At 40.8% G+C, this 22,928-nt stretch overlaps 1 protein-coding gene across 2 annotated transcripts in view; it reads left to right on the forward strand.

Annotated features, from left to right (window-relative positions):
• The window catches only part of LOC132870909 (IgGFc-binding protein-like), a 70,232-nt gene that overhangs the window by 26,523 nt on the left and 20,781 nt on the right, over positions 1–22,928 (forward strand). For both annotated transcript variants that reach the window (XM_060904888.1, XM_060904889.1), the window contains exons 13-21: positions 2,001–2,623; positions 5,348–5,915; positions 6,000–6,202; positions 9,811–9,958; positions 13,241–13,494; positions 13,602–14,184; positions 16,540–17,162; positions 19,888–20,455; positions 20,540–20,742. In XM_060904888.1, the coding sequence (XP_060760871.1) occupies positions 2,001–2,623; positions 5,348–5,915; positions 6,000–6,202; positions 9,811–9,958; positions 13,241–13,494; positions 13,602–14,184; positions 16,540–17,162; positions 19,888–20,455; positions 20,540–20,742 (3,773 nt within the window). The remainder of the gene's footprint in view (positions 1–2,000; positions 2,624–5,347; positions 5,916–5,999; positions 6,203–9,810; positions 9,959–13,240; positions 13,495–13,601; positions 14,185–16,539; positions 17,163–19,887; positions 20,456–20,539; positions 20,743–22,928) is intronic.

Here is a 22,928-nt window from a genome sequence, read left to right on the forward strand (position 1 = left end):
GCTTACTGCCTGTTGGATGGTGAACCTCCATCCCAGTCTCAAGTCTTTTAGATTGTAACAGGATTTCTTCTAGGGTTGCCCTTTACAGTGGTGCTTGAAAATTTGTGAACCCTTTAGAATTTTCTATATGTCTGCATAAATATGGCCTAAAACATCATCAGATTTTCACACAAGTCCTAAAAGTAGATAAAGAGAACCCAGTTAAACAAATGAGACAAAAATATCATACTTGGTCATTTATTTATTGAGGGAAATGATCCAATATTACATATCTGTGAGTGGCAAAAGTATGTGAACCTCTAGGATTAGCAGTTAATTTGAAGGTGAAATTAGAGTCAGGTGTTTTCAATCAGTGGGATGACAATCAGGTGTGAGTGGGCACCCTGTTTTATTTAAAGAACAGGGATCTATCAAAGTCTGATCTTCACAACACATGTTTGTAGAAGTGTATCATGGCACGAACAATGGAGGACTTCTGAGGACTTCAGAAAAAGCGTTGTTGATGCTCATCAGGCTGGAAAAGGTTACAAAACCATCTCTAAAGAGTTTGGACTCCACCAATCCACAGTCAGACAGATTGTGTACAAATGGAGGAAATTCAAGACCACTGTTACCCTCCCCAAGAGTGGTCAACCAACAAAGATCACTCCAAGAGCAAGGTGTGTAACAGTCAGCGAGGTCACAAAGGACCCCAGGGTAACTTCTAAGTAACTGAAGGCCTCTCTCACATTGGCTAATGTTAATGTTCATGAGTCCACCATCAGGAGAGAACACTGAACAACAATGGTGTGCATGGCAGGGTTGCAAGGAGAACGTCACTGCTCTCCAAAAAGACCACTGCTGCTCATCTGCAGTTTGCTAAAGATCATGTGGAATACCAGCGAGTTCTAAAGGAAAATGTCAGGACATCTGTCCATAAACTGAATCTCAAGAGAAGGTGGGTCATGCAGCAAGACAACGACCCTAAGCACATGAGTTGTTCTACCAAAGAATGGTTAAAGAAGAATAAAGTTAATGTTTTGGAATGGCCAAGTCAAAGTCCTGACTTTAATCTAATCGAAATGATGTGGAAGGACCTGAAGCGAGCAGTTCATGTGAGGAAACCCACCAACATCCCAGAGTTGATCCAACAGTTACCGGAAACGTTTAGTTGCAGTTATTGCTGCACAAGAAGGTCACACCAGATACTGAAAGCAAAGGTTCACATACTTTTGCCACTCACAGATATGTAATATTGGGTCATTTTCCTCAATAAATAAATGACCAAGTATAATATTTTTGTTTCATTTGTTGAACTGGGTTCTCTTTATCTACTTTTAGGACTTGTGTGAAAACCTGATGATGTTTTAAGTCATATTTAAACAGAAATATAGAAAATTCTAAAGGGTTCACAAACTTTCAAGCACCACTGTATATGGCTCCAATCATCTTGCCTTAACCCTGTCCAATTTCCTAGTCCTTGTTAATGAAAAGCATTCCCATGACATGATGATACCACCACCATTCTTCCCTGCGGGGAATGGACTTCTCAGAGCGGTGAACAATGTTGGGTTTTTGTATACACATAGACTCTGACAAGTTTCCAACATGAGATTTCATATGGTTTTTTTCCATAATGGCTTTCTTCTCGTCATGCTTCCATAAAACTTTTATGCTTTTTATTTGTAATTTTTTATTTTTGCAAAATGTATAAATTTCCCCCTCTTCAATATTATGAGCTATTTTGTGTAGATTCTTCACATCTAATTCCCAAATAAGTCTACCTAACTTTCAAGTTGTGAAACTACATTGTGGAATTGTGGAAGAGTTTGGGGAGGTGGTGGTTCATATCCTTGCCACTGTAGCTGTTTCCTGTAGATATACAGTACCAGTCAAAATTTTGAACACACTTACTCGTTTTGATGAATGCTTAAGCGTGTCCAGGCTTTTGACTGGTACTGTATGTAACCTGCTTTTGAACAAGAATGTGTAGATTTACTGAAAATCTTTTTTTTATCCAGCTACCCCTAAATGCCCAGCAAACAGTCACTTTGAGTCCTGTGCCTGTCCTGCTACCTGTGAGAATCGCACTCCTTCTGCTGAATGCAAAGCAAACTGTGTCGAGGCTTGCACTTGTGATGATGGATACTTGTGGAGTGGAAACAAGTGTGTCCCGAAGTCTCAGTGTGGCTGTATGTACAAAAGTGGAGGTGAGGAGCGTTACTTACAGGCTGGAGAATCCATCTGGGCTGATGACAAGTGCACCAAAAACTGTACCTGCAACCCAACAAATGGTCAAGTCGTATGTGAAACCAGCAGCTGCTCAGGTGGAACAGAATGCAGTGTCGTCAATGGGATCAGAGCCTGCCATCCAGTACATCAGGCCACCTGTATTATTCATGGAGATCCTCACTACAACACATTCGACAACAGAACCTACAGCTTCCAGGGCACTTGTACTTACACTGCTGCTCAGGGCTGCCACCTGGAAGGAACACACCTCACTCCATTTGCAGTGATAGTAGAAAACGCAAAGTGGAATGAGATCCAAGCCAGTCCAAATGTCTCTATGGCCAAGATGGTGATCGTGCAAGTGTACGGCATTACACTAGTGCTGCAAAGGAATCAACTATATCAGATAATGGTTAGTACAATCTGTGTGCTATACACTGCCAGAGATAGCTATAGACTGTATATCCTGTAGCTCCTGATTCACATTTCACACCTTAGTTGTTGGTTCTAATAAACCAACAACAACAAAACCATTGACTCAGTTGTATTTGGTTAGTACATGGGTAAAATAAGCTATTTTTACTAAAGGGTGTGACATGACTAGTTAACACAAAACTGGATTGATTGATTTAAAGTATTTTATTTTCTCTTAAAACTTTATATCTTATTATGGACATGAGTGTTTTACTGGGAAATACGCCGCTGGTTTTTTTCATCTGAGCTCCATCCGGGACATTGAGAACCAAAACCGTGGCATAAATCTCTACATGTCATTCGTGAAGAAATCGATGAATTGTTTTGATAAATTTGGGTACTTTTTGTTTGTAAATGTGTTGATATAATATAAAGAAAATCACATGTAGGCTTGAAGATATGAAGTTTCTCTTCTTGTGTTGAAAAACTCATATTTTTCACATGAAATACATCACAAATCTTTTTTTAAGATATTTTTGGGCTTTTTTTCACCTTTATTGGATAGGACAGTGTAGAGACAGGAAATGAGTGGGAGAGAAAGGAAATGACCTCAGGTCGGAATCGAACCTGGGTCCCTGGATTTATGGTATGGCACCTTATCCACCTGAGCCATGACACCCCTGTATGCTGCAAATCTGAGTGACATATTTAAATAATATTGGCTGGTGTTGAGCTATATTCCATTCAGCTAACATGATACTAAACGACTTGAAGACGAGTAGCTGAATGAAATATATCTGATATACCACGGAAAAAAGCCAGCCAATATTATTATTATTGTTATTGTTATAACACGTACACACTTTTTTCATATCAGCATAGCTTACCGGCGACTCAGTGCTGTTAGCATGGCAGTCCCGTTACCTTCCAGCCAGAGGAGCAGTAGTGTTAGCGAAGGCCGGTGCTAGCTTACCCGCGACTCGGTGCTGTTAGCGTGGCAGTCTAGTTACCTTCCAGCTGGTGTAGCAGTAGCATTAGCGAAGGCCAATGCTAGCTTACCCGCAACTCGGTGCTGTTAGCACGGCAGTCCAGTTACCTTCCAGCCAGTGTAGCGTTAATGAAGACCAAGGCTTGCGCAGTTAAGCCGAATATTATTATTTTCCTTGTGTAAATTACTGAATTACTTTTAAAATCAACATCGACAGCTACACACAACGGAGCAACCTGGCAGCCAAAATTCTCTTGAAATCTTCTGCTTTTAACAAAGCAAACCTGGCGGCCATGTTTGTTTATAAACTGTCATAGTCGCTCGCTAGCGTGGAAGTTTTACATCTCTGACATGTCTCTTTTCCAGTTTTTCTATGTCCATTGATATGCTTTTCTCTTGTAAATATGCGTGAAGAACATATAATGAAGTTTTGGTAGCCTTTCAGGTGTTCAGCACGTCTTTAGTTTCAGTTTTCAGTTTATTTATTTAGTGCTTAATCCTAGTACTGGATTAGCCTCATCTTCTCTCTTTCCTGGACGACAAAGAAATGATTCTGCGCGTGCACAGAAGAAAAGTTTTGTCACTGGATATTTGCATGAGCGCTGATGTGTGACATCATGTTGTCTTGACAACGTGCAATATTATAACAATATTGCATGCTCATTCTCCATTGGGGAGAGTGGCGTAATATATGGAGGATAAGCGGTATGATAACAATATTGCATGCCATCAATATACCTGCTAGAAGGGAATAGAATACATGTTTTTATTCCATGGAAAAAGTGGCCCGGATGTATAATAATTCCCGCTATTTCACTCCGATGACGTCACTCCCAGTGTTTTCCCACTGACTTGATGCACGTTGTCAAAATGGCGAACCGGTTCAAAATTAAAATTATTTTGATTAACTTGCATTTTTTTTTTTGCGGATGCGTCTATCTAATATAAAGAACATTACACTGTGGCACAAAGACATGAAGTTTATCTTCTTGTGTTGAAAATGTTTTCACTCATTTGCTTCGCTCACTCGTGAATATATTCACCACTCGAAGATAAACTTCATATCTTTGTGCAACGGTGTCATATCCTCTATTTATGATACTAAGAAATGATATTCCAGTCCAATACCATGTGTCAGTATCAGGCCCTGAAACACAGGATTGAATTTGCAAAATCCACTGATGCTATGTTGCGTGACTCAGTGCAGATCATACAGGTGAACAGAGAAAACAGATGTACCGCTGATGTTTTGCTCGGCGTAGAAACAGAAACTTTCAGAGAGCAGGCTAGTACTCAGAGTATATCAGGACCAATCAGTGTCAGGTACTGATACTGATGCTCAGATCTATGATTTCATATTGAAAATTGAGATTGATGCCCCCCTAAGTATGAAGATAGAATTTTGAGTGACTTGCGTATTCTTAAGACTTATTTACTTACTTTCTTGGTATTATGTTACTTGATATGAAGAGCCGGTTTATTTGGAAATGGGGTTGAATAGCCAGTAAGAGGAAAAACATTACATGTGCAAGCTAGAGGTCTTGGCTAAAACTATGCCTGCCTGGTCTTGTTCATGTTTTGCTTTTCTGGAATGTTTAGTCTTGTCGTCTAAGGTAACCTAAATATCCATGTAGCTGTCCTACTACTGAGTTGTACATTAGATCTCTTTGCCTTGGCAATATAATAACCAAATCCAGAATCCTTCAATTATTTTATACAATATGTTTTGTTTAGGTGAATGGATTACTGACCAACATTCCTGTAAGTCTGGATGATGGAAAAGTGAGGGTCCAGCGAGAAGGCAATCAAAACGTAATATTAACAGACTTTGGCCTGAGAGTTTCCTACAACATGATTTATCATGTCGCCATTAGACTCCCAAGCAGCTATGCAGGAAAGACCTGCGGCTTATGCGGAAACTTTAATGGTGATAAGAATGACGAATTCCTGTTACCAAATGGCAAGGAAACCAAAGAACTGAAAACATTTGTAGCTGCATGGAAAGTACCTGTTCCTGGTATTGTGTGTGATGACGGCTGCAGTGGTGCTTTCTGCCCAGAATGCCCTGAAGATAAGAAAGCTGCATTTGAAAAGGACTGTAGTATTCTTATCAATCCTGAAGGTCCATTTGCTGCCTGTTACAGCGTAATTAACCCTGATTCCTACTTCAACGACTGTGCCTACGATGTCTGCATGGGCGAAGGAAATAAAAATATGCTCTGTCAAGACATTGCTGCATACATGACTGCCTGTCAGGATGCAGGCGTTAATGTTAAAAATTGGAGAACACCAACATTTTGTCGTAAGTATAACGCAAGCTTGTAGAGTAATAAGACATTATGACTTTTTTTTCCCCCTGATTATTCCTTGTGCTTCATCCTTGCAGCTCTTACCTGTCCTGCCAACAGTGTCTATGAAATCTGTGCAAAGGGATGTGACACACCTTGTCCTGGCCTTGCTGATGTAATGAAGTGTAATATTCAGACCTGTGCTGAAGGCTGCATTTGTAAATCTGGATTCTTTAACAATGGGACTGGCTGCGTTACAGCAGATCAGTGTGGCTGCTATGAGAATGGACACACCTATAAGGTAAGTCACTGTAGCACTTCAGGATTGTTGGGACACTGAAGGATGGAGGCAGGCGGGGTACTTTGATGGGTGTTTTTAGTTTTACTATTCACTTTTCAGCTATCTTACTACTGAATTCAGTTGTCTCACCAAGCCGCACCAACAAATGCACAGACACACAAACTTTTTCTCTCTTCCTTTAAAGCTAGACTGCCTTTCAGATTTTTCAAGCGTAGGTCATAAAAAGAATTTTCCCCGACACTTGATTATTTTAGTTTAGTGGACTGAAAGCTACCAAATTCGAATCACAGACTTCCAATTTTATTAGATTTTTAAAATAGAACACTTGATGAATTTAGGGCCACATGGCCCTAAATTCTCTGCTATTTTTTCCTGCTTCACCATGACCCAATTCAAGATCCCACATCATGCATCACATGGTGGGCTTTACCTATTCATGCAAGGCATTGTGGGATACAAATTTGAAACAGGAGAGAAAAATAGAGGATGTGAGTGTACGAATGAAACGTGAAAGACAGACTACAGTAACGGAAAGAAAGCGAGAAGAAAAGACATTATGTTATATATGAAGGAAAGGAAACGCAGGACCAAACTAATCAATATCGGCGCTCAGCGAGCACCTCGGTGTGATCAGCTGTTCGTTTAACTGTCAGTGCACGGTCAAGGTAAACCTGCGCACGCACACACACACACATCCTCTGTCTGCTTGATTGCTCGAAGCGAGTGATTTCATGCACATTATTTGCTTTAATCCCCTCAAATTAAATAACTTCCTAGCCACAGAATGGTCTGATATTTTGTGAGATATTACAGAAATAAACATATATCACAATGAACAAATTTCAGAGCGAACTAAATTTCCCTGATTTTATGAAATCGAAAGGCTGTCTAGCTTTAAGTCATCACTGAAATGAAAGACACACACACATCACCATTAATCACACTCAGGTGTGATCAGTTTGCCCGCTTTGCCACTCTCTTCCCCTGGCCTTGTTCTCCATTCACAAACCAGCGTGTGACCACGCCTCTGCCTCCACAGTTACATCTATAGTAAGATTTCTGTCAAAGCCTGGTGGATATAATAGAATTGAAGGCATAATGGCATTATATATATACATACAGTGGTGCTTGAAAGTTTGTGAACCCTTTCGAATTTTCTATATTTCTGAATAAATATGATCTAAAATATAATCAGATTTTCACACAAGTCCTAAAAGTAGATAAAGAGAATCCAGTTAAACAAATGAGACAAAAATATTATACTTAGTCATTTATTTATTGAGGAAAATGATCCAATATTACATATCTGTGAGTGGCAAAAGTATGTGAACCTCTAGGATTAGCAGTTAATTTGAAGGTGAAATTAGAGTCAGGTGTTTTCAATCAATGGGATGACAATCAGGTGTGAGTGGGCACCCTGTTTTATTTAAAGAACAGGGATCTATCAAAGTCTGATCTTCACATGATCTTCACTTCTTTGTGGAAGTGTATCATGGCACGAACAAAGGAGATTTCTGAGGACTTCAGAAAAAGCGTTGTTGATGCTCATTAGGCTGGAAAAGGTTACAAAACCATCTCTAAAGAGTTTGGACTCCACCAATCCACAGTCAGACAGATTGTGTACAAATGGAGGAAATTCAAGACCATTGTTACCCTCCCCAGGAGTGGTTGACCAACAAAGATCACTCCAAGAGCAAGGCGTGTAATAGTCGGCGAGGTCACAAAGGATCCCAGGGTATCTTCTACGCAACTGAAGGCCTCTCTCACATTGGCTAATGTTAATGTTCATGAGTCCACCACCAAGAGAAGACTGAACAACAATGGTGTGCATGGCAGGGTTGCAAGGAGAAAGCCACTGCTCTCCAAAAAGAACATTGCTGCTCATCTGCAGTTTGCTAAAGATCACATGGACAAGCCAGAAGGCTATTGGAAAAATGTTTTGTGGATGGATGAGACCAAAATAGAACTTTTTGGTTTAAATGAGAAGCGTTATGTTTGGAGAAAGGAAAACACTGCATTCCAGCATAAGAACCTTATCCCATCTGTGAAACATGTTGGTGGTAGTATCATGGTTTGGGCCTGTTTTGCTGCATCTGGGCCAAGATGGCTTGCCATCATTGATGGAACAATGAATTCTGATTTATACCAGCGAATTCTAAAGGAAAATGTCAGGACATCTGTCCATGAACTGAATCTCAAGAGAAGGTGGGTCATGCAGCAAGACAATGACCCTAAGCACACAAGTTGTTCTACCAAAGAATGGTTAAAGAAGAATAAAGTTAATGTTTTCTAATGGCCAAGTCAAAGTCCTGACAATCCAATCGAAATGTTGTGGAAGGACCTGAAGCGAGCAGTTCATGTGAGGAAACCCACCAACATCTCAGAGCTGAAGCTGTTCTTTACGGAGGAACGGGCTAAAATTCCTCCAAGCCGGTGTGCAGGACTGATCAACAGTTACCGCAAACGTTTAGTTGCAGTTATTGCTGCACAAGGGGTCACACCAGATACTGAAAGCAAAGGTTCACATACTTTTGCCATTCACAGATATGTAATATTGGGTCATTTATAGGTCTAGTTTTATTGAAGGGTCGGTGTTCTGATAAACTGTCCTACACGTCAATGCACAGAGCACAAAACGTCATCTCTTGGCATTTGAACAGATTTTTGTCCTAGATCAGCTGTGCTATAAACGGTGCAGAATAAACGGTGCAGATTAACGGCGTGCATTCAATCTTTATTACTTAATCTAACATAATGCTGATTTCTAACCATTGCGTGAGTCTTGCAATACATCTGAAATATCTCCCCTTCACGATCTTCCACCAAAGCGCTTCAACTTCTGACCTATCTGATCAGCTGTTGTAGCTCAACACCCTACTCGTCCTTCAAAGCCCCACTGATGTCAGAACATTCTACATTCATTTATTACTGTAGAAGCATATTCTGATGGGGTCATATGAGTTGTGAGAACGTCCTGCGGCGTCATTTGAATTGTAATAACGTCCTACACTCATTTTAATAGAGCAAATGGTACTTGTGAATAGTGACAAAAAACCTATTAATTCTACATATTCTGACAGGGTCAATTGAAGAGTCAGAGCGTCCTAGATTCATATGAATGTAAAAGCATATTCTGACGGAGTCGTTTGAATTGTCAGGACGTCCTACATTCAGATGAATTCTGACAGGGTTGGTGGACGTTGTATCAGTGTAGAAGCATGTCCTTTGCAGAGGGAAAAACCGCGAACTACAGTATGACTAAAAGTTAAAGTTGAATCACACTGTAGGATTTCCTGCAATGTAGGACTGCTCGACAGACGTGTCTGACATCCCCTCCTACCGTAGGACGCTTCGCGGATGTAGGACCGTTTATCAGAACACCGGGCTATATGTTGAGACACTACTGTTTATACAGCATCCATGTTGAGTGTTACATGCTCCCACAGTCATATTTCAAACAGTGGCCCATTGTTCTCATAGAGTCTCTAATAGTATTCCATGAGCTCCTGTTCGGTAAACACCGCTATGACATGATTACTTTATTACTTTGTTAATTGTTGAAAAAAAAAAGACAGTGGCAATGGTGACGTGTTAAACCCATGTTACAGATTAACCAGACTGTCATCACAGAATCTTGCCAAGAAAGTTTGACCTGTCTTCCCTCTGGAAAAGTGCATCATGAAACCATAGAATGCAGTTCTATTGAAGTCTGTGAGGTAAAGAATGCAGTTCGTGGCTGCTATCCAAATCCTAATGGTGAGTAAACGCACTTTTGCTGGATTCCTGCTCAACAGTAATGTCACAGTTATTGTTCTTAATGATTTCATATTAGCACACAAAACATCTCATCTCATTATCTGTAGCCGCTTTATCCTGTTCTACAGGGTCACAGGCAAGCTGGAGCCTATCCCAGCTGACTACGGGCGAAAGGCGGGGTACACCCTGGACAAGTCGCCAGGTCATCACAGGGTTGACACATAGACACAGACAACCATTCACACCTACGGTCAATTTAGAGTCACCAATTAACCTAACCTGCATGTCTTTGGACTGTGGGGGAAACCGGAGCACCCGGAGGAAACCCACGCGGACACGGCGAGAACATGCAAACTCCACACAGAAAGGCCTTCGTCGGCTACGGGGCTCGAACCCAGACCTTCTTGCTGTGAGGCAACAGCGCTAACCACTACACCACCATGCCGCCGCATAAAAAACATTATAACTGTAAATCCTTATAACTCTTCTACCTACAGTGTTGTAATTGAGTCACTAAACCTCAAGTCCGAGTCCAGTCTTGCGTCCCCAGTGTTCAAGTCTGATTCATTAAAGAAAATTTCGAGTCAGGTCTGAGAACAAGACTCCACCCGCACTGTTTGACAATGGCTGTTGCTGCCTTTATGTGAAAGCGTCTCTGCTACTGTGTCGGATGAACGTTACTGCTCGACTGCCCCATTTTAGTTAATAGGCTACAGATAGGGGCGGCACGGTGGTGTAGTGGTTAGTGCTGTCACCTCACAGCAAGACGGTCCGGGTTTGAGCCCCATGGCCGGCGAGGGCCTTTTTGTGTGGAGTTTGCATGTTCTCCCCGTGTCCACGTGGGTTTCCTCCGGGTGCTCCGGTTTCCCCCACAGTCCAAAGACATGCAAGTTAGGTTAACTGGTGACTCTAAATTGACCGTAGGTGTGAATGTGAGTGTGAATGGTTGTCTGTGTCTATGTGTCAGCCCTGTGATGACCTGGCGACTTGTCCAGGGTGTACCCCGCCTTTCACCCGTAGTCAGCTGGGATAGGCTCCAGCTTGCCTGTGACCCTGTAGAACAGGATAAAGCGGCTAGAGATAATGAGATGAGATGAGGCTACAGATAAAAAGCTCGTTCATTGCTCAGCAAGCTCCGCCCACTATCAACAGGGCAAATAACATGAGAGACGGTTAACACTAGCTAGTTCATCGCTCAGCAAGCAAGCCCCGCTATCAACAGGTCAATGAACATAGTGTGTCACTTCCTTCTCTGGGTGGAGTCTTGCCAAATGACGACTGAAGTTCGAGGTTGTCCCCGTCGTCTCCTTGATAGTTCTTCTACATACATATGGAACACATAGCAGTGCATTTTCAGGGAGTACGAAGTATTCCATCAGAGATGGTTGGGAGACGGATGTAAGTGCAGAAGGTGTGTTTATTAATACAAGTGAAGACAGGTAAACAATCCAGAATGGCAGGCAAAATCGTAAAACAGTGAAACAGACAATAGGTCGAGTGAAGCACAAACAGGCTATCGTAGACTTGGCAGAATCAAAGACGAGAAACAGGAAAAACCAAACAAGGAAATAAGGCTTGGTAATGTGTCAGCAACGCAACTCAATACTTCGCAAAGTAAGTGTGTTTTTATATCGGCGCACTGATTGCGCCTTAATCCTTTGTGGGTGCAAGTCGTTTATGGCGCACGTGAGAATCCGCTTGGTGCACGCACTGTCCAGAGCACGCCCGAGAGTCTATCTGATGCACGCACCAAGGTGCGCAGGTGTGACACTTTTGCACGAAATTAGTACAAAAATGAATGTAGTTATAAATATCTTATGCCAAATTATTATGACATGTTACAAAAAATACAGAAAAAATCTGAGTCCTCGTCTCCAATTTGCGAGTCTTATTGCAGTTAATGTATGAGTCCGAGTCCAAGTCATCAGTACTCAAGTCCAATCAAGTCACTAGTCCTTAAAATTAGGGCACGAGTCGGACTCGAGTACTACAAGCCTGCCTATAAATACCACTACATAAAACCATTATGACTGTAGTAAGTAAAACTGGTCTGGAAAAAGGTTAATAATAAATGGGTAGATAGGTGACAATGCATTTTTCTCAAGGTTTGAATTTTATGTGGATTAGATCATGAACAACTTTTCCTTAAAGATAGTTGTAAGTTAAGCAGATGAGTGTTTGGTCAGTTTATCATCTCATCTCATTATCTCTAGCCGCTTTATCCTTCTACAGGGTCGCCAGTTTATCATTTAAAGCATATTTTCTTTACAGGAGAACATGTCAAATAAAAAAAAACTTCATTATTTTATTAATTTGACACATTATAAATTATAAAACTTTAAAATTCTTGTTTAGCCATTATTTTACCAGGAAGTCCTTCGAGATTAAAATATCTTTTTCAAAGGAGACCTGGCCAAGAAAGCAAACCATTACACCATTATAAGGACGGTCAATATTATAAAATAAAGCATTTTTTGGGACAGTTAGAACATGATAAAACAGGTGACATCCTGGGCATATATTACAGTTTCATGACCTCGGTTTCATATCTGGTGGTTTAATTAAGCTGTGTGCACAAAACGGTCAGAAAAATAATAGCATGTGCTGGAAATTTACTATTTTATAGCTGCATAATAATAATAATAATAATAATAATAGTGGAAGCAACATTGTTGAATTAAAATACACAAAATGCCATTCAAGTGTGAGGGCTTTTATTTTGTGATGCCAACAGACAAGTGTTCATGATGGTCATCAAAAAATAAGCAAAGTTTCAAAGACAAAGTTATCAGGATACTCCGAAACCATAAACAACAACAAAAAAGGGAACAACTGAATGATAATGAAGGTGGCATGGTGGTGTAGTGATTAGCACTGTCTCCTCACAGCAAGAAGGTCCGGGTTCAAGCCCCGTGGCCGGCCAGGGCCTTTCTGTGTGGAGTTTGCATGTTCTCCCCGTGTCTGTGTGGGTTTCCTCCGGGTGCTCCGGTTTCCCCCACAGTCCAAAGACATGCAGGTTAGGTTAACTGGTGACTCTAAATTGACCGTAGGTGTGAATGTGAGTGTGAATGGTTGTTTGTCTCTATGTGTCAGCCCTGTGATGATCTGGCGACTTGTCCAGGGTGTACCCCGCCTCTCACCCATAGTCAGCTGGGATAGGCTCCAGCTTGCCCATGACCCTGAACAGGATAAGCAGTTACAGATAATGGATGGATGGATGGATTTCCAAATCATCATTACCACATGTCTTAAAAGATTACCATTTTATACTTATTCCCCTAGCTTCATCAGGTATCTGTTGGGTCATGGGAGACCCACACTATCGTACTTTTGATGGCGAGTATTACACCTTCATGGGCAACTGTACCTACATTCTGGCCAAAAACTGCCATGTAGACAATGATCACCCAGCATTTGAAATCCAGGCCATGAATAAACGCACTGGAATCTCAAAAGGCACCAGTGTCAGTGGAGTCAACATTCAAGTCTATGGTCAAACCATCACCATTATCCAACATGAGAATGGGTTTGTCAGAGTGAGTTTAAATATTTGTTTTAACATTGACCTGTTCTAGCAATTGGGAGTTAGTTTGCATTTGGTTCTAATATAAAGTTCTAATGTTTATGTTTTCATACATTTCAGATTCGTGATTCACTTTGGTGCCTTCCAATCTCCTTGGACAATGGCAGAGTAACTCTTCAGCAAAGTGGCCTGTTGGTTATAATCAAGACAGACTTTGGATTGTCAGTGCAGTATGATTGGGATCAGTATTTAGTGGTGAGGATACCAGTTAGCTTTGTGGGAAGGATGTGTGGCATGTGTGGGAACTTCAATGGAATAAAAGGTGATGACTTTACCACTCCCAATGGCAGCGTAGCAAGCAGTATTCCACAACTGGGAAAGAGCTGGAGAGTACCAGGTTTTGTGGGTGATGCTTATTGTACAGATGATTGTGTTGGTCAGTGTGAGAGCTGCCAGGGAGATTCATGGATTGAACGTCTAGCAGCAGAGTCCTTCTGTCGCTTGGCCACCATTCTAACTGATGGTCCATTACGCGATTGCAACTCTCTCATTGACCCCAAGGTTTTTTATGAAAATTGCCTTCTGGACTACTGTTTGGGAAAAGGATTGAAGAAATTTCTATGTAAGACAGCAGAGATTTATACAGATGCTTGTCAGCAAGCTGGCATTCATGTGCACGACTGGAGACACATCATTGGCTGTCGTAAGTAATAGAATTTATATGTGTTTAATTTGTATTTTTACCATACTGGCTTACATACTGTATGAATGTGCATAATATTATTGGCTGCATAAGTATTCACACCAAATAACCACCCTTGGCTGCAATTACAGCTGCAAGTCCTCTGAGATATGTTTTTTGCAGCTTTGCAATTCTGGATCCTGACATTTTTGCCCATTTTTCATGACAAACTTGCTTGAGGTCAGTCAGATTGGATGGAGTGGATTCAAGTTTTACCAAAGCTTCTCAAATGACTTGAGGTCTGGGTTTTGACTAGCCCATTCTAACACAATCAGGTGCTTAGTTTTGAACCCCTCCAGTGTAGCTTTGGCACTACGCTTACTGCCTGTTGGATGGTGAACCTCCATCCCAGTCTCAAGTCTTTTAGATTGTAACAGGATTTCTTCTAGGGTTGCCCTTTACAGTGGTGCTTGAAAATTTGTGAACCCTTTAGAATTTTCTATATGTCTGCATAAATATGGCCTAAAACATCATCAGATTTTCACACAAGTCCTAAAAGTAGATAAAGAGAACCCAGTTAAACAAATGAGACAAAAATATCATACTTGGTCATTTATTTATTGAGGGAAATGATCCAATATTACATATCTGTGAGTGGCAAAAGTATGTGAACCTCTAGGATTAGCAGTTAATTTGAAGGTGAAATTAGAGTCAGGTGTTTTCAATCAGTGGGATGACAATCAGGTGTGAGTGGGCACCCTGTTTTATTTAAAGAACAGGGATCTATCAAAGTCTGATCTTCACAACACATGTTTGTAGAAGTGTATCATGGCACGAACAATGGAGGACTTCTGAGGACTTCAGAAAAAGCGTTGTTGATGCTCATCAGGCTGGAAAAGGTTACAAAACCATCTCTAAAGAGTTTGGACTCCACCAATCCACAGTCAGACAGATTGTGTACAAATGGAGGAAATTCAAGACCACTGTTACCCTCCCCAAGAGTGGTCAACCAACAAAGATCACTCCAAGAGCAAGGTGTGTAACAGTCAGCGAGGTCACAAAGGACCCCAGGGTAACTTCTAAGTAACTGAAGGCCTCTCTCACATTGGCTAATGTTAATGTTCATGAGTCCACCATCAGGAGAGAACACTGAACAACAATGGTGTGCATGGCAGGGTTGCAAGGAGAACGTCACTGCTCTCCAAAAAGACCACTGCTGCTCATCTGCAGTTTGCTAAAGATCATGTGGAATACCAGCGAGTTCTAAAGGAAAATGTCAGGACATCTGTCCATAAACTGAATCTCAAGAGAAGGTGGGTCATGCAGCAAGACAACGACCCTAAGCACATGAGTTGTTCTACCAAAGAATGGTTAAAGAAGAATAAAGTTAATGTTTTGGAATGGCCAAGTCAAAGTCCTGACTTTAATCTAATCGAAATGATGTGGAAGGACCTGAAGCGAGCAGTTCATGTGAGGAAACCCACCAACATCCCAGAGTTGATCCAACAGTTACCGGAAACGTTTAGTTGCAGTTATTGCTGCACAAGAAGGTCACACCAGATACTGAAAGCAAAGGTTCACATACTTTTGCCACTCACAGATATGTAATATTGGGTCATTTTCCTCAATAAATAAATGACCAAGTATAATATTTTTGTTTCATTTGTTGAACTGGGTTCTCTTTATCTACTTTTAGGACTTGTGTGAAAACCTGATGATGTTTTAAGTCATATTTAAACAGAAATATAGAAAATTCTAAAGGGTTCACAAACTTTCAAGCACCACTGTATATGGCTCCAATCATCTTGCCTTAACCCTGTCCAATTTCCTAGTCCTTGTTAATGAAAAGCATTCCCATGACATGATGATACCACCACCATTCTTCCCTGCGGGGAATGGACTTCTCAGAGCGGTGAACAATGTTGGGTTTTTGTATACACATAGACTCTGACAAGTTTCCAACATGAGATTTCATATGGTTTTTTTCCATAATGGCTTTCTTCTCGTCATGCTTCCATAAAACTTTTATGCTTTTTATTTGTAATTTTTTATTTTTGCAAAATGTATAAATTTCCCCCTCTTCAATATTATGAGCTATTTTGTGTAGATTCTTCACATCTAATTCCCAAATAAGTCTACCTAACTTTCAAGTTGTGAAACTACATTGTGGAATTGTGGAAGAGTTTGGGGAGGTGGTGGTTCATATCCTTGCCACTGTAGCTGTTTCCTGTAGATATACAGTACCAGTCAAAATTTTGAACACACTTACTCGTTTTGATGAATGCTTAAGCGTGTCCAGGCTTTTGACTGGTACTGTATGTAACCTGCTTTTGAACAAGAATGTGTAGATTTACTGAAAATCTTTTTTTTATCCAGCTACCCCTAAATGCCCAGCAAACAGTCACTTTGAGTCCTGTGCCTGTCCTGCTACCTGTGAGAATCGCACTCCTTCTGCTGAATGCAAAGCAAACTGTGTCGAGGCTTGCACTTGTGATGATGGATACTTGTGGAGTGGAAACAAGTGTGTCCCGAAGTCTCAGTGTGGCTGTATGTACAAAAGTGGAGGTGAGGAGCGTTACTTACAGGCTGGAGAATCCATCTGGGCTGATGACAAGTGCACCAAAAACTGTACCTGCAACCCAACAAATGGTCAAGTCGTATGTGAAACCAGCAGCTGCTCAGGTGGAACAGAATGCAGTGTCGTCAATGGGATCAGAGCCTGCCATCCAGTACATCAGGCCACCTGTATTATTCATGGAGATCCTCACTACAACACATTCGACAACAGAACCTACAGCTTCCAGGGCACTTGTACTTACACTGCTGCTCAGGGCTGCCACCTGGAAGGAACACACCTCACTCCATTTGCAGTGATAGTAGAAAACGCAAAGTGGAATGAGATCCAAGCCAGTCCAAATGTCTCTATGGCCAAGATGGTGATCGTGCAAGTGTACGGCATTACACTAGTGCTGCAAAGGAATCAACTATATCAGATAATGGTTAGTACAATCTGTGTGCTATACACTGCCAGAGATAGCTATAGACTGTATATCCTGTAGCTCCTGATTCACATTTCACACCTTAGTTGTTGGTTCTAATAAACCAACAACAACAAAACCATTGACTCAGTTGTATTTGGTTAGTACATGGGTAAAATAAGCTATTTTTACTAAAGGGTGTGACATGACTAGTTAACACAAAACTGGATTGATTGATTTAAAGTATTTTATTTTCTCTTAAAACTTTATATCTTATTATGGACATGAGTGTTTTACTGGGAAATACGCCGCTGGTTTTTTTCATCTGAGCTCCATCCGGGACATTGAGAACCAAAACCGTGGCATAAATCTCTACATGTCATTCGTGAAGAAATCGATGAATTGTTTTGATAAATTTGGGTACTTTTTGTTTGTAAATGTGTTGATATAATATAAAGAAAATCACATGTAGGCTTGAAGATATGAAGTTTCTCTTCTTGTGTTGAAAAACTCATATTTTTCACATGAAATACATCACAAATCTTTTTTTAAGATATTTTTGGGCTTTTTTTCACCTTTATTGGATAGGACAGTGTAGAGACAGGAAATGAGTGGGAGAGAAAAGGAAATGACCTCAGGTCGGAATCGAACCTGGGTCCCTGGATTTATGGTATGGCACCTTATCCACCTGAGCCATGACACCCCTGTATGCTGCAAATCTGAGTGACATATTTAAATAATATTGGCTGGTGTTGAGCTATATTCCATTCAGCTAACATGATACTAAACGACTTGAAGACGAGTAGCTGAATGAAATATATCTGATATACCACGGAAAAAAGCCAGCCAATATTATTATTATTGTTATTGTTATAACACGTACACACTTTTTTCATATCAGCATAGCTTACCGGCGACTCAGTGCTGTTAGCATGGCAGTCCCGTTACCTTCCAGCCAGAGGAGCAGTAGTGTTAGCGAAGGCCGGTGCTAGCTTACCCGCGACTCGGTGCTGTTAGCGTGGCAGTCTAGTTACCTTCCAGCTGGTGTAGCAGTAGCATTAGCGAAGGCCAATGCTAGCTTACCCGCAACTCGGTGCTGTTAGCACGGCAGTCCAGTTACCTTCCAGCCAGTGTAGCGTTAATGAAGACCAAGGCTTGCGCAGTTAAGCCGAATATTATTATTTTCCTTGTGTAAATTACTGAATTACTTTTAAAATCAACATCGACAGCTACACACAACGGAGCAACCTGGCAGCCAAAATTCTCTTGAAATCTTCTGCTTTTAACAAAGCAAACCTGGCGGCCATGTTTGTTTATAAACTGTCATAGTCGCTCGCTAGCGTGGAAGTTTTACATCTCTGACATGTCTCTTTTCCAGTTTTTCTATGTCCATTGATATGCTTTTCTCTTGTAAATATGCGTGAAGAACATATAATGAAGTTTTGGTAGCCTTTCAGGTGTTCAGCACGTCTTTAGTTTCAGTTTTCAGTTTATTTATTTAGTGCTTAATCCTAGTACTGGATTAGCCTCATCTTCTCTCTTTCCTGGACGACAAAGAAATGATTCTGCGCGTGCACAGAAGAAAAGTTTTGTCACTGGATATTTGCATGAGCGCTGATGTGTGACATCATGTTGTCTTGACAACGTGCAATATTATAACAATATTGCATGCTCATTCTCCATTGGGGAGAGTGGCGTAATATATGGAGGATAAGCGGTATGATAACAATATTGCATGCCATCAATATACCTGCTAGAAGGGAATAGAATACATGTTTTTATTCCATGGAAAAAGTGGCCCGGATGTATAATAATTCCCGCTATTTCACTCCGATGACGTCACTCCCAGTGTTTTCCCACTGACTTGATGCACGTTGTCAAAATGGCGAACCGGTTCAAAATTAAAATTATTTTGATTAACTTGCATTTTTTTTTTTGCGGATGCGTCTATCTAATATAAAGAACATTACACTGTGGCACAAAGACATGAAGTTTATCTTCTTGTGTTGAAAATGTTTTCACTCATTTGCTTCGCTCACTCGTGAATATATTCACCACTCGAAGATAAACTTCATATCTTTGTGCAACGGTGTCATATCCTCTATTTATGATACTAAGAAATGATATTCCAGTCCAATACCATGTGTCAGTATCAGGCCCTGAAACACAGGATTGAATTTGCAAAATCCACTGATGCTATGTTGCGTGACTCAGTGCAGATCATACAGGTGAACAGAGAAAACAGATGTACCGCTGATGTTTTGCTCGGCGTAGAAACAGAAACTTTCAGAGAGCAGGCTAGTACTCAGAGTATATCAGGACCAATCAGTGTCAGGTACTGATACTGATGCTCAGATCTATGATTTCATATTGAAAATTGAGATTGATGCCCCCCTAAGTATGAAGATAGAATTTTGAGTGACTTGCGTATTCTTAAGACTTATTTACTTACTTTCTTGGTATTATGTTACTTGATATGAAGAGCCGGTTTATTTGGAAATGGGGTTGAATAGCCAGTAAGAGGAAAAACATTACATGTGCAAGCTAGAGGTCTTGGCTAAAACTATGCCTGCCTGGTCTTGTTCATGTTTTGCTTTTCTGGAATGTTTAGTCTTGTCGTCTAAGGTAACCTAAATATCCATGTAGCTGTCCTACTACTGAGTTGTACATTAGATCTCTTTGCCTTGGCAATATAATAACCAAATCCAGAATCCTTCAATTATTTTATACAATATGTTTTGTTTAGGTGAATGGATTACTGACCAACATTCCTGTAAGTCTGGATGATGGAAAAGTGAGGGTCCAGCGAGAAGGCAATCAAAACGTAATATTAACAGACTTTGGCCTGAGAGTTTCCTACAACATGATTTATCATGTCGCCATTAGACTCCCAAGCAGCTATGCAGGAAAGACCTGCGGCTTATGCGGAAACTTTAATGGTGATAAGAATGACGAATTCCTGTTACCAAATGGCAAGGAAACCAAAGAACTGAAAACATTTGTAGCTGCATGGAAAGTACCTGTTCCTGGTATTGTGTGTGATGACGGCTGCAGTGGTGCTTTCTGCCCAGAATGCCCTGAAGATAAGAAAGCTGCATTTGAAAAGGACTGTAGTATTCTTATCAATCCTGAAGGTCCATTTGCTGCCTGTTACAGCGTAATTAACCCTGATTCCTACTTCAACGACTGTGCCTACGATGTCTGCATGGGCGAAGGAAATAAAAATATGCTCTGTCAAGACATTGCTGCATACATGACTGCCTGTCAGGATGCAGGCGTTAATGTTAAAAATTGGAGAACACCAACATTTTGTCGTAAGTATAACGCAAGCTTGTAGAGTAATAAGACATTATGACTTTTTTTTCCCCCTGATTATTCCTTGTGCTTCATCCTTGCAGCTCTTACCTGTCCTGCCAACAGCGTCTATGAAATCTGTGCAAAGGGATGTGACACACCTTGTCCTGGCCTTGCTGATGTAATGAAGTGTAATATTCAGACCTGTGCTGAAGGCTGCATTTGTAAATCTGGATTCTTTAACAATGGGACTGGCTGCGTTACAGCAGATCAGTGTGGCTGCTATGAGAATGGACACACCTATAAGGTAAGTCACTGTAGCACTTCAGGATTGTTGGGACACTGAAGGATGGAGGCAGGCGGGGTACTTTGATGGGTGTTTTTAGTTTTACTATTCACTTTTCAGCTATCTTACTACTGAATTCAGTTGTCTCACCAAGCCGCACCAACAAATGCACAGACACACAAACTTTTTCTCTCTTCCTTTAAAGCTAGACTGCCTTTCAGATTTTTCAAGCGTAGGTCATAAAAAGAATTTTCCCCGACACTTGATTATTTTAGTTTAGTGGACTGAAAGCTACCAAATTCGAATCACAGACTTCCAATTTTATTAGATTTTTAAAATAGAACACTTGATGAATTTAGGGCCACATGGCCCTAAATTCTCTGCTATTTTTTCCTGCTTCACCATGACCCAATTCAAGATCCCACATCATGCATCACATGGTGGGCTTTACCTATTCATGCAAGGCATTGTGGGATACAAATTTGAAACAGGAGAGAAAAATAGAGGATGTGAGTGTACGAATGAAACGTGAAAGACAGACTACAGTAACGGAAAGCGAGAAGAAAAGACGTTATGTTATATATGAAGGAAAGGAAACGCAGGACCAAACTAATAAATATCGGCGCTCAGCGAGCACCTCGGTGTGATCAGCTGTTCGTTTAACTGTCAGTGCACGGTCAAGGTAAACCTGCGCACGCACACACACACACTTCCTTTGTCTGCTTGATTGCTCGAAGCGAGTGATTTCATGCACATTACTTGCTTTAATCCCCTCAAATTAAATAACTTCCTAGCCACAGAATGGTCTGATATTTTGTGAGATATTACAGAAATAAACATATATCACAACGAACAAATTTCAGAGCGAACTAAATTTCCCTGATTTTATGAAATCGAAAGGCTGTCTAGCTTTAAGTCATCACTGAAATGAAAGACACACACACATCACCATTAATCACACTCAGGTGTGATCAGTTTGCCCGCTTTGCCACTCTCCTCCCCTGGCCTTGTTCTCCATTCACAAACCAGCGTGTGACCACGCCTCTGCCTCCACAGTTACATCTATAGTAAGATTTCTGTCAAAGCCTGGTGGATATAATAGAATTGAAGGCATAATGGCATTATATATATACATACAGTGGTGCTTGAAAGTTTGTGAACCCTTTAGAATTTTCTATATTTCTGAATAAATATGATCTAAAATATAATCAGATTTTCACACAAGTCCTAAAAGTAGATAAAGAGAATCCAGTTAAACAAATGAGACAAAAATATTATACTTAGTCATTTATTTATTGAGGAAAATGATCCAATATTACATATCTGTGAGTGGCAAAAGTATGTGAACCTCTAGGATTAGCAGTTAATTTGAAGGTGAAATTAGAGTCAGGCGTTTTCAATCAATGGGATGACAATCAGGTGTGAGTGGGCACCCTGTTTTATTTAAAGAACAGGGATCTATCAAGGTCAGATCTTCACCTGATCTTCACTTCTTTGTGGAAGTGTATCATGGCACGAACAAAGGAGATTTCTGAGGACTTCAGAAAAAGCGTTGTTGATGCTCATCAGGCTGGAAAAGGTTACAAAACCATCTCTAAAGAGTTTGGACTCCACCAATCCACAGTCAGACAGATTGTGTACAAATGGAGGAAATTCAAGACCATTGTTACTCTCCCCAGGAGTGGTTGACCAACAAAGATCACTCCAAGAGCAAGGTGTGTAATAGTCGGCAAGGTCACAAAGGATCCCAGGGTAACTTCTAAGCAACTGAAGGCCTCTCTCACATTGGCTAATGTTAATATTCATGAGTCCACCACCAAGAGAAGACTGAACAACAATGGTGTGCATGGCAGGGTTGCAAGGAGAAAGCCACTGCTCTCCAAAAAGAACATTGCTGCTCATCTGCAGTTTGCTAAAGATCACATGGACAAGCCAGAAGGCTATTGGAAAAATGTTTTGTGGATGGATGAGACCAAAATAGAACTTTTTGGTTTAAATGAGAAGCGTTATGTTTGGAGAAAGGAAAACACTGCATTCCAGCAAAAGAACATATCCCATCTGTGAAACATGTTGGTGGTAGTATCATGGTTTGGGCCTGTTTTGCTGCATCTGGGCCAAGATGGCTTGCCATCATTGATGGAACAATGAATTCTGATTTATACCAGCGAATTCTAAAGGAAAATGTCAGGACATCTGTCCATGAACTG

Source organism: Neoarius graeffei, chromosome 22, assembly GCF_027579695.1.
Source record: "Neoarius graeffei isolate fNeoGra1 chromosome 22, fNeoGra1.pri, whole genome shotgun sequence".
In the NCBI taxonomy this organism is placed as follows: Eukaryota; Metazoa; Chordata; class Actinopteri; order Siluriformes; family Ariidae; genus Neoarius; species Neoarius graeffei.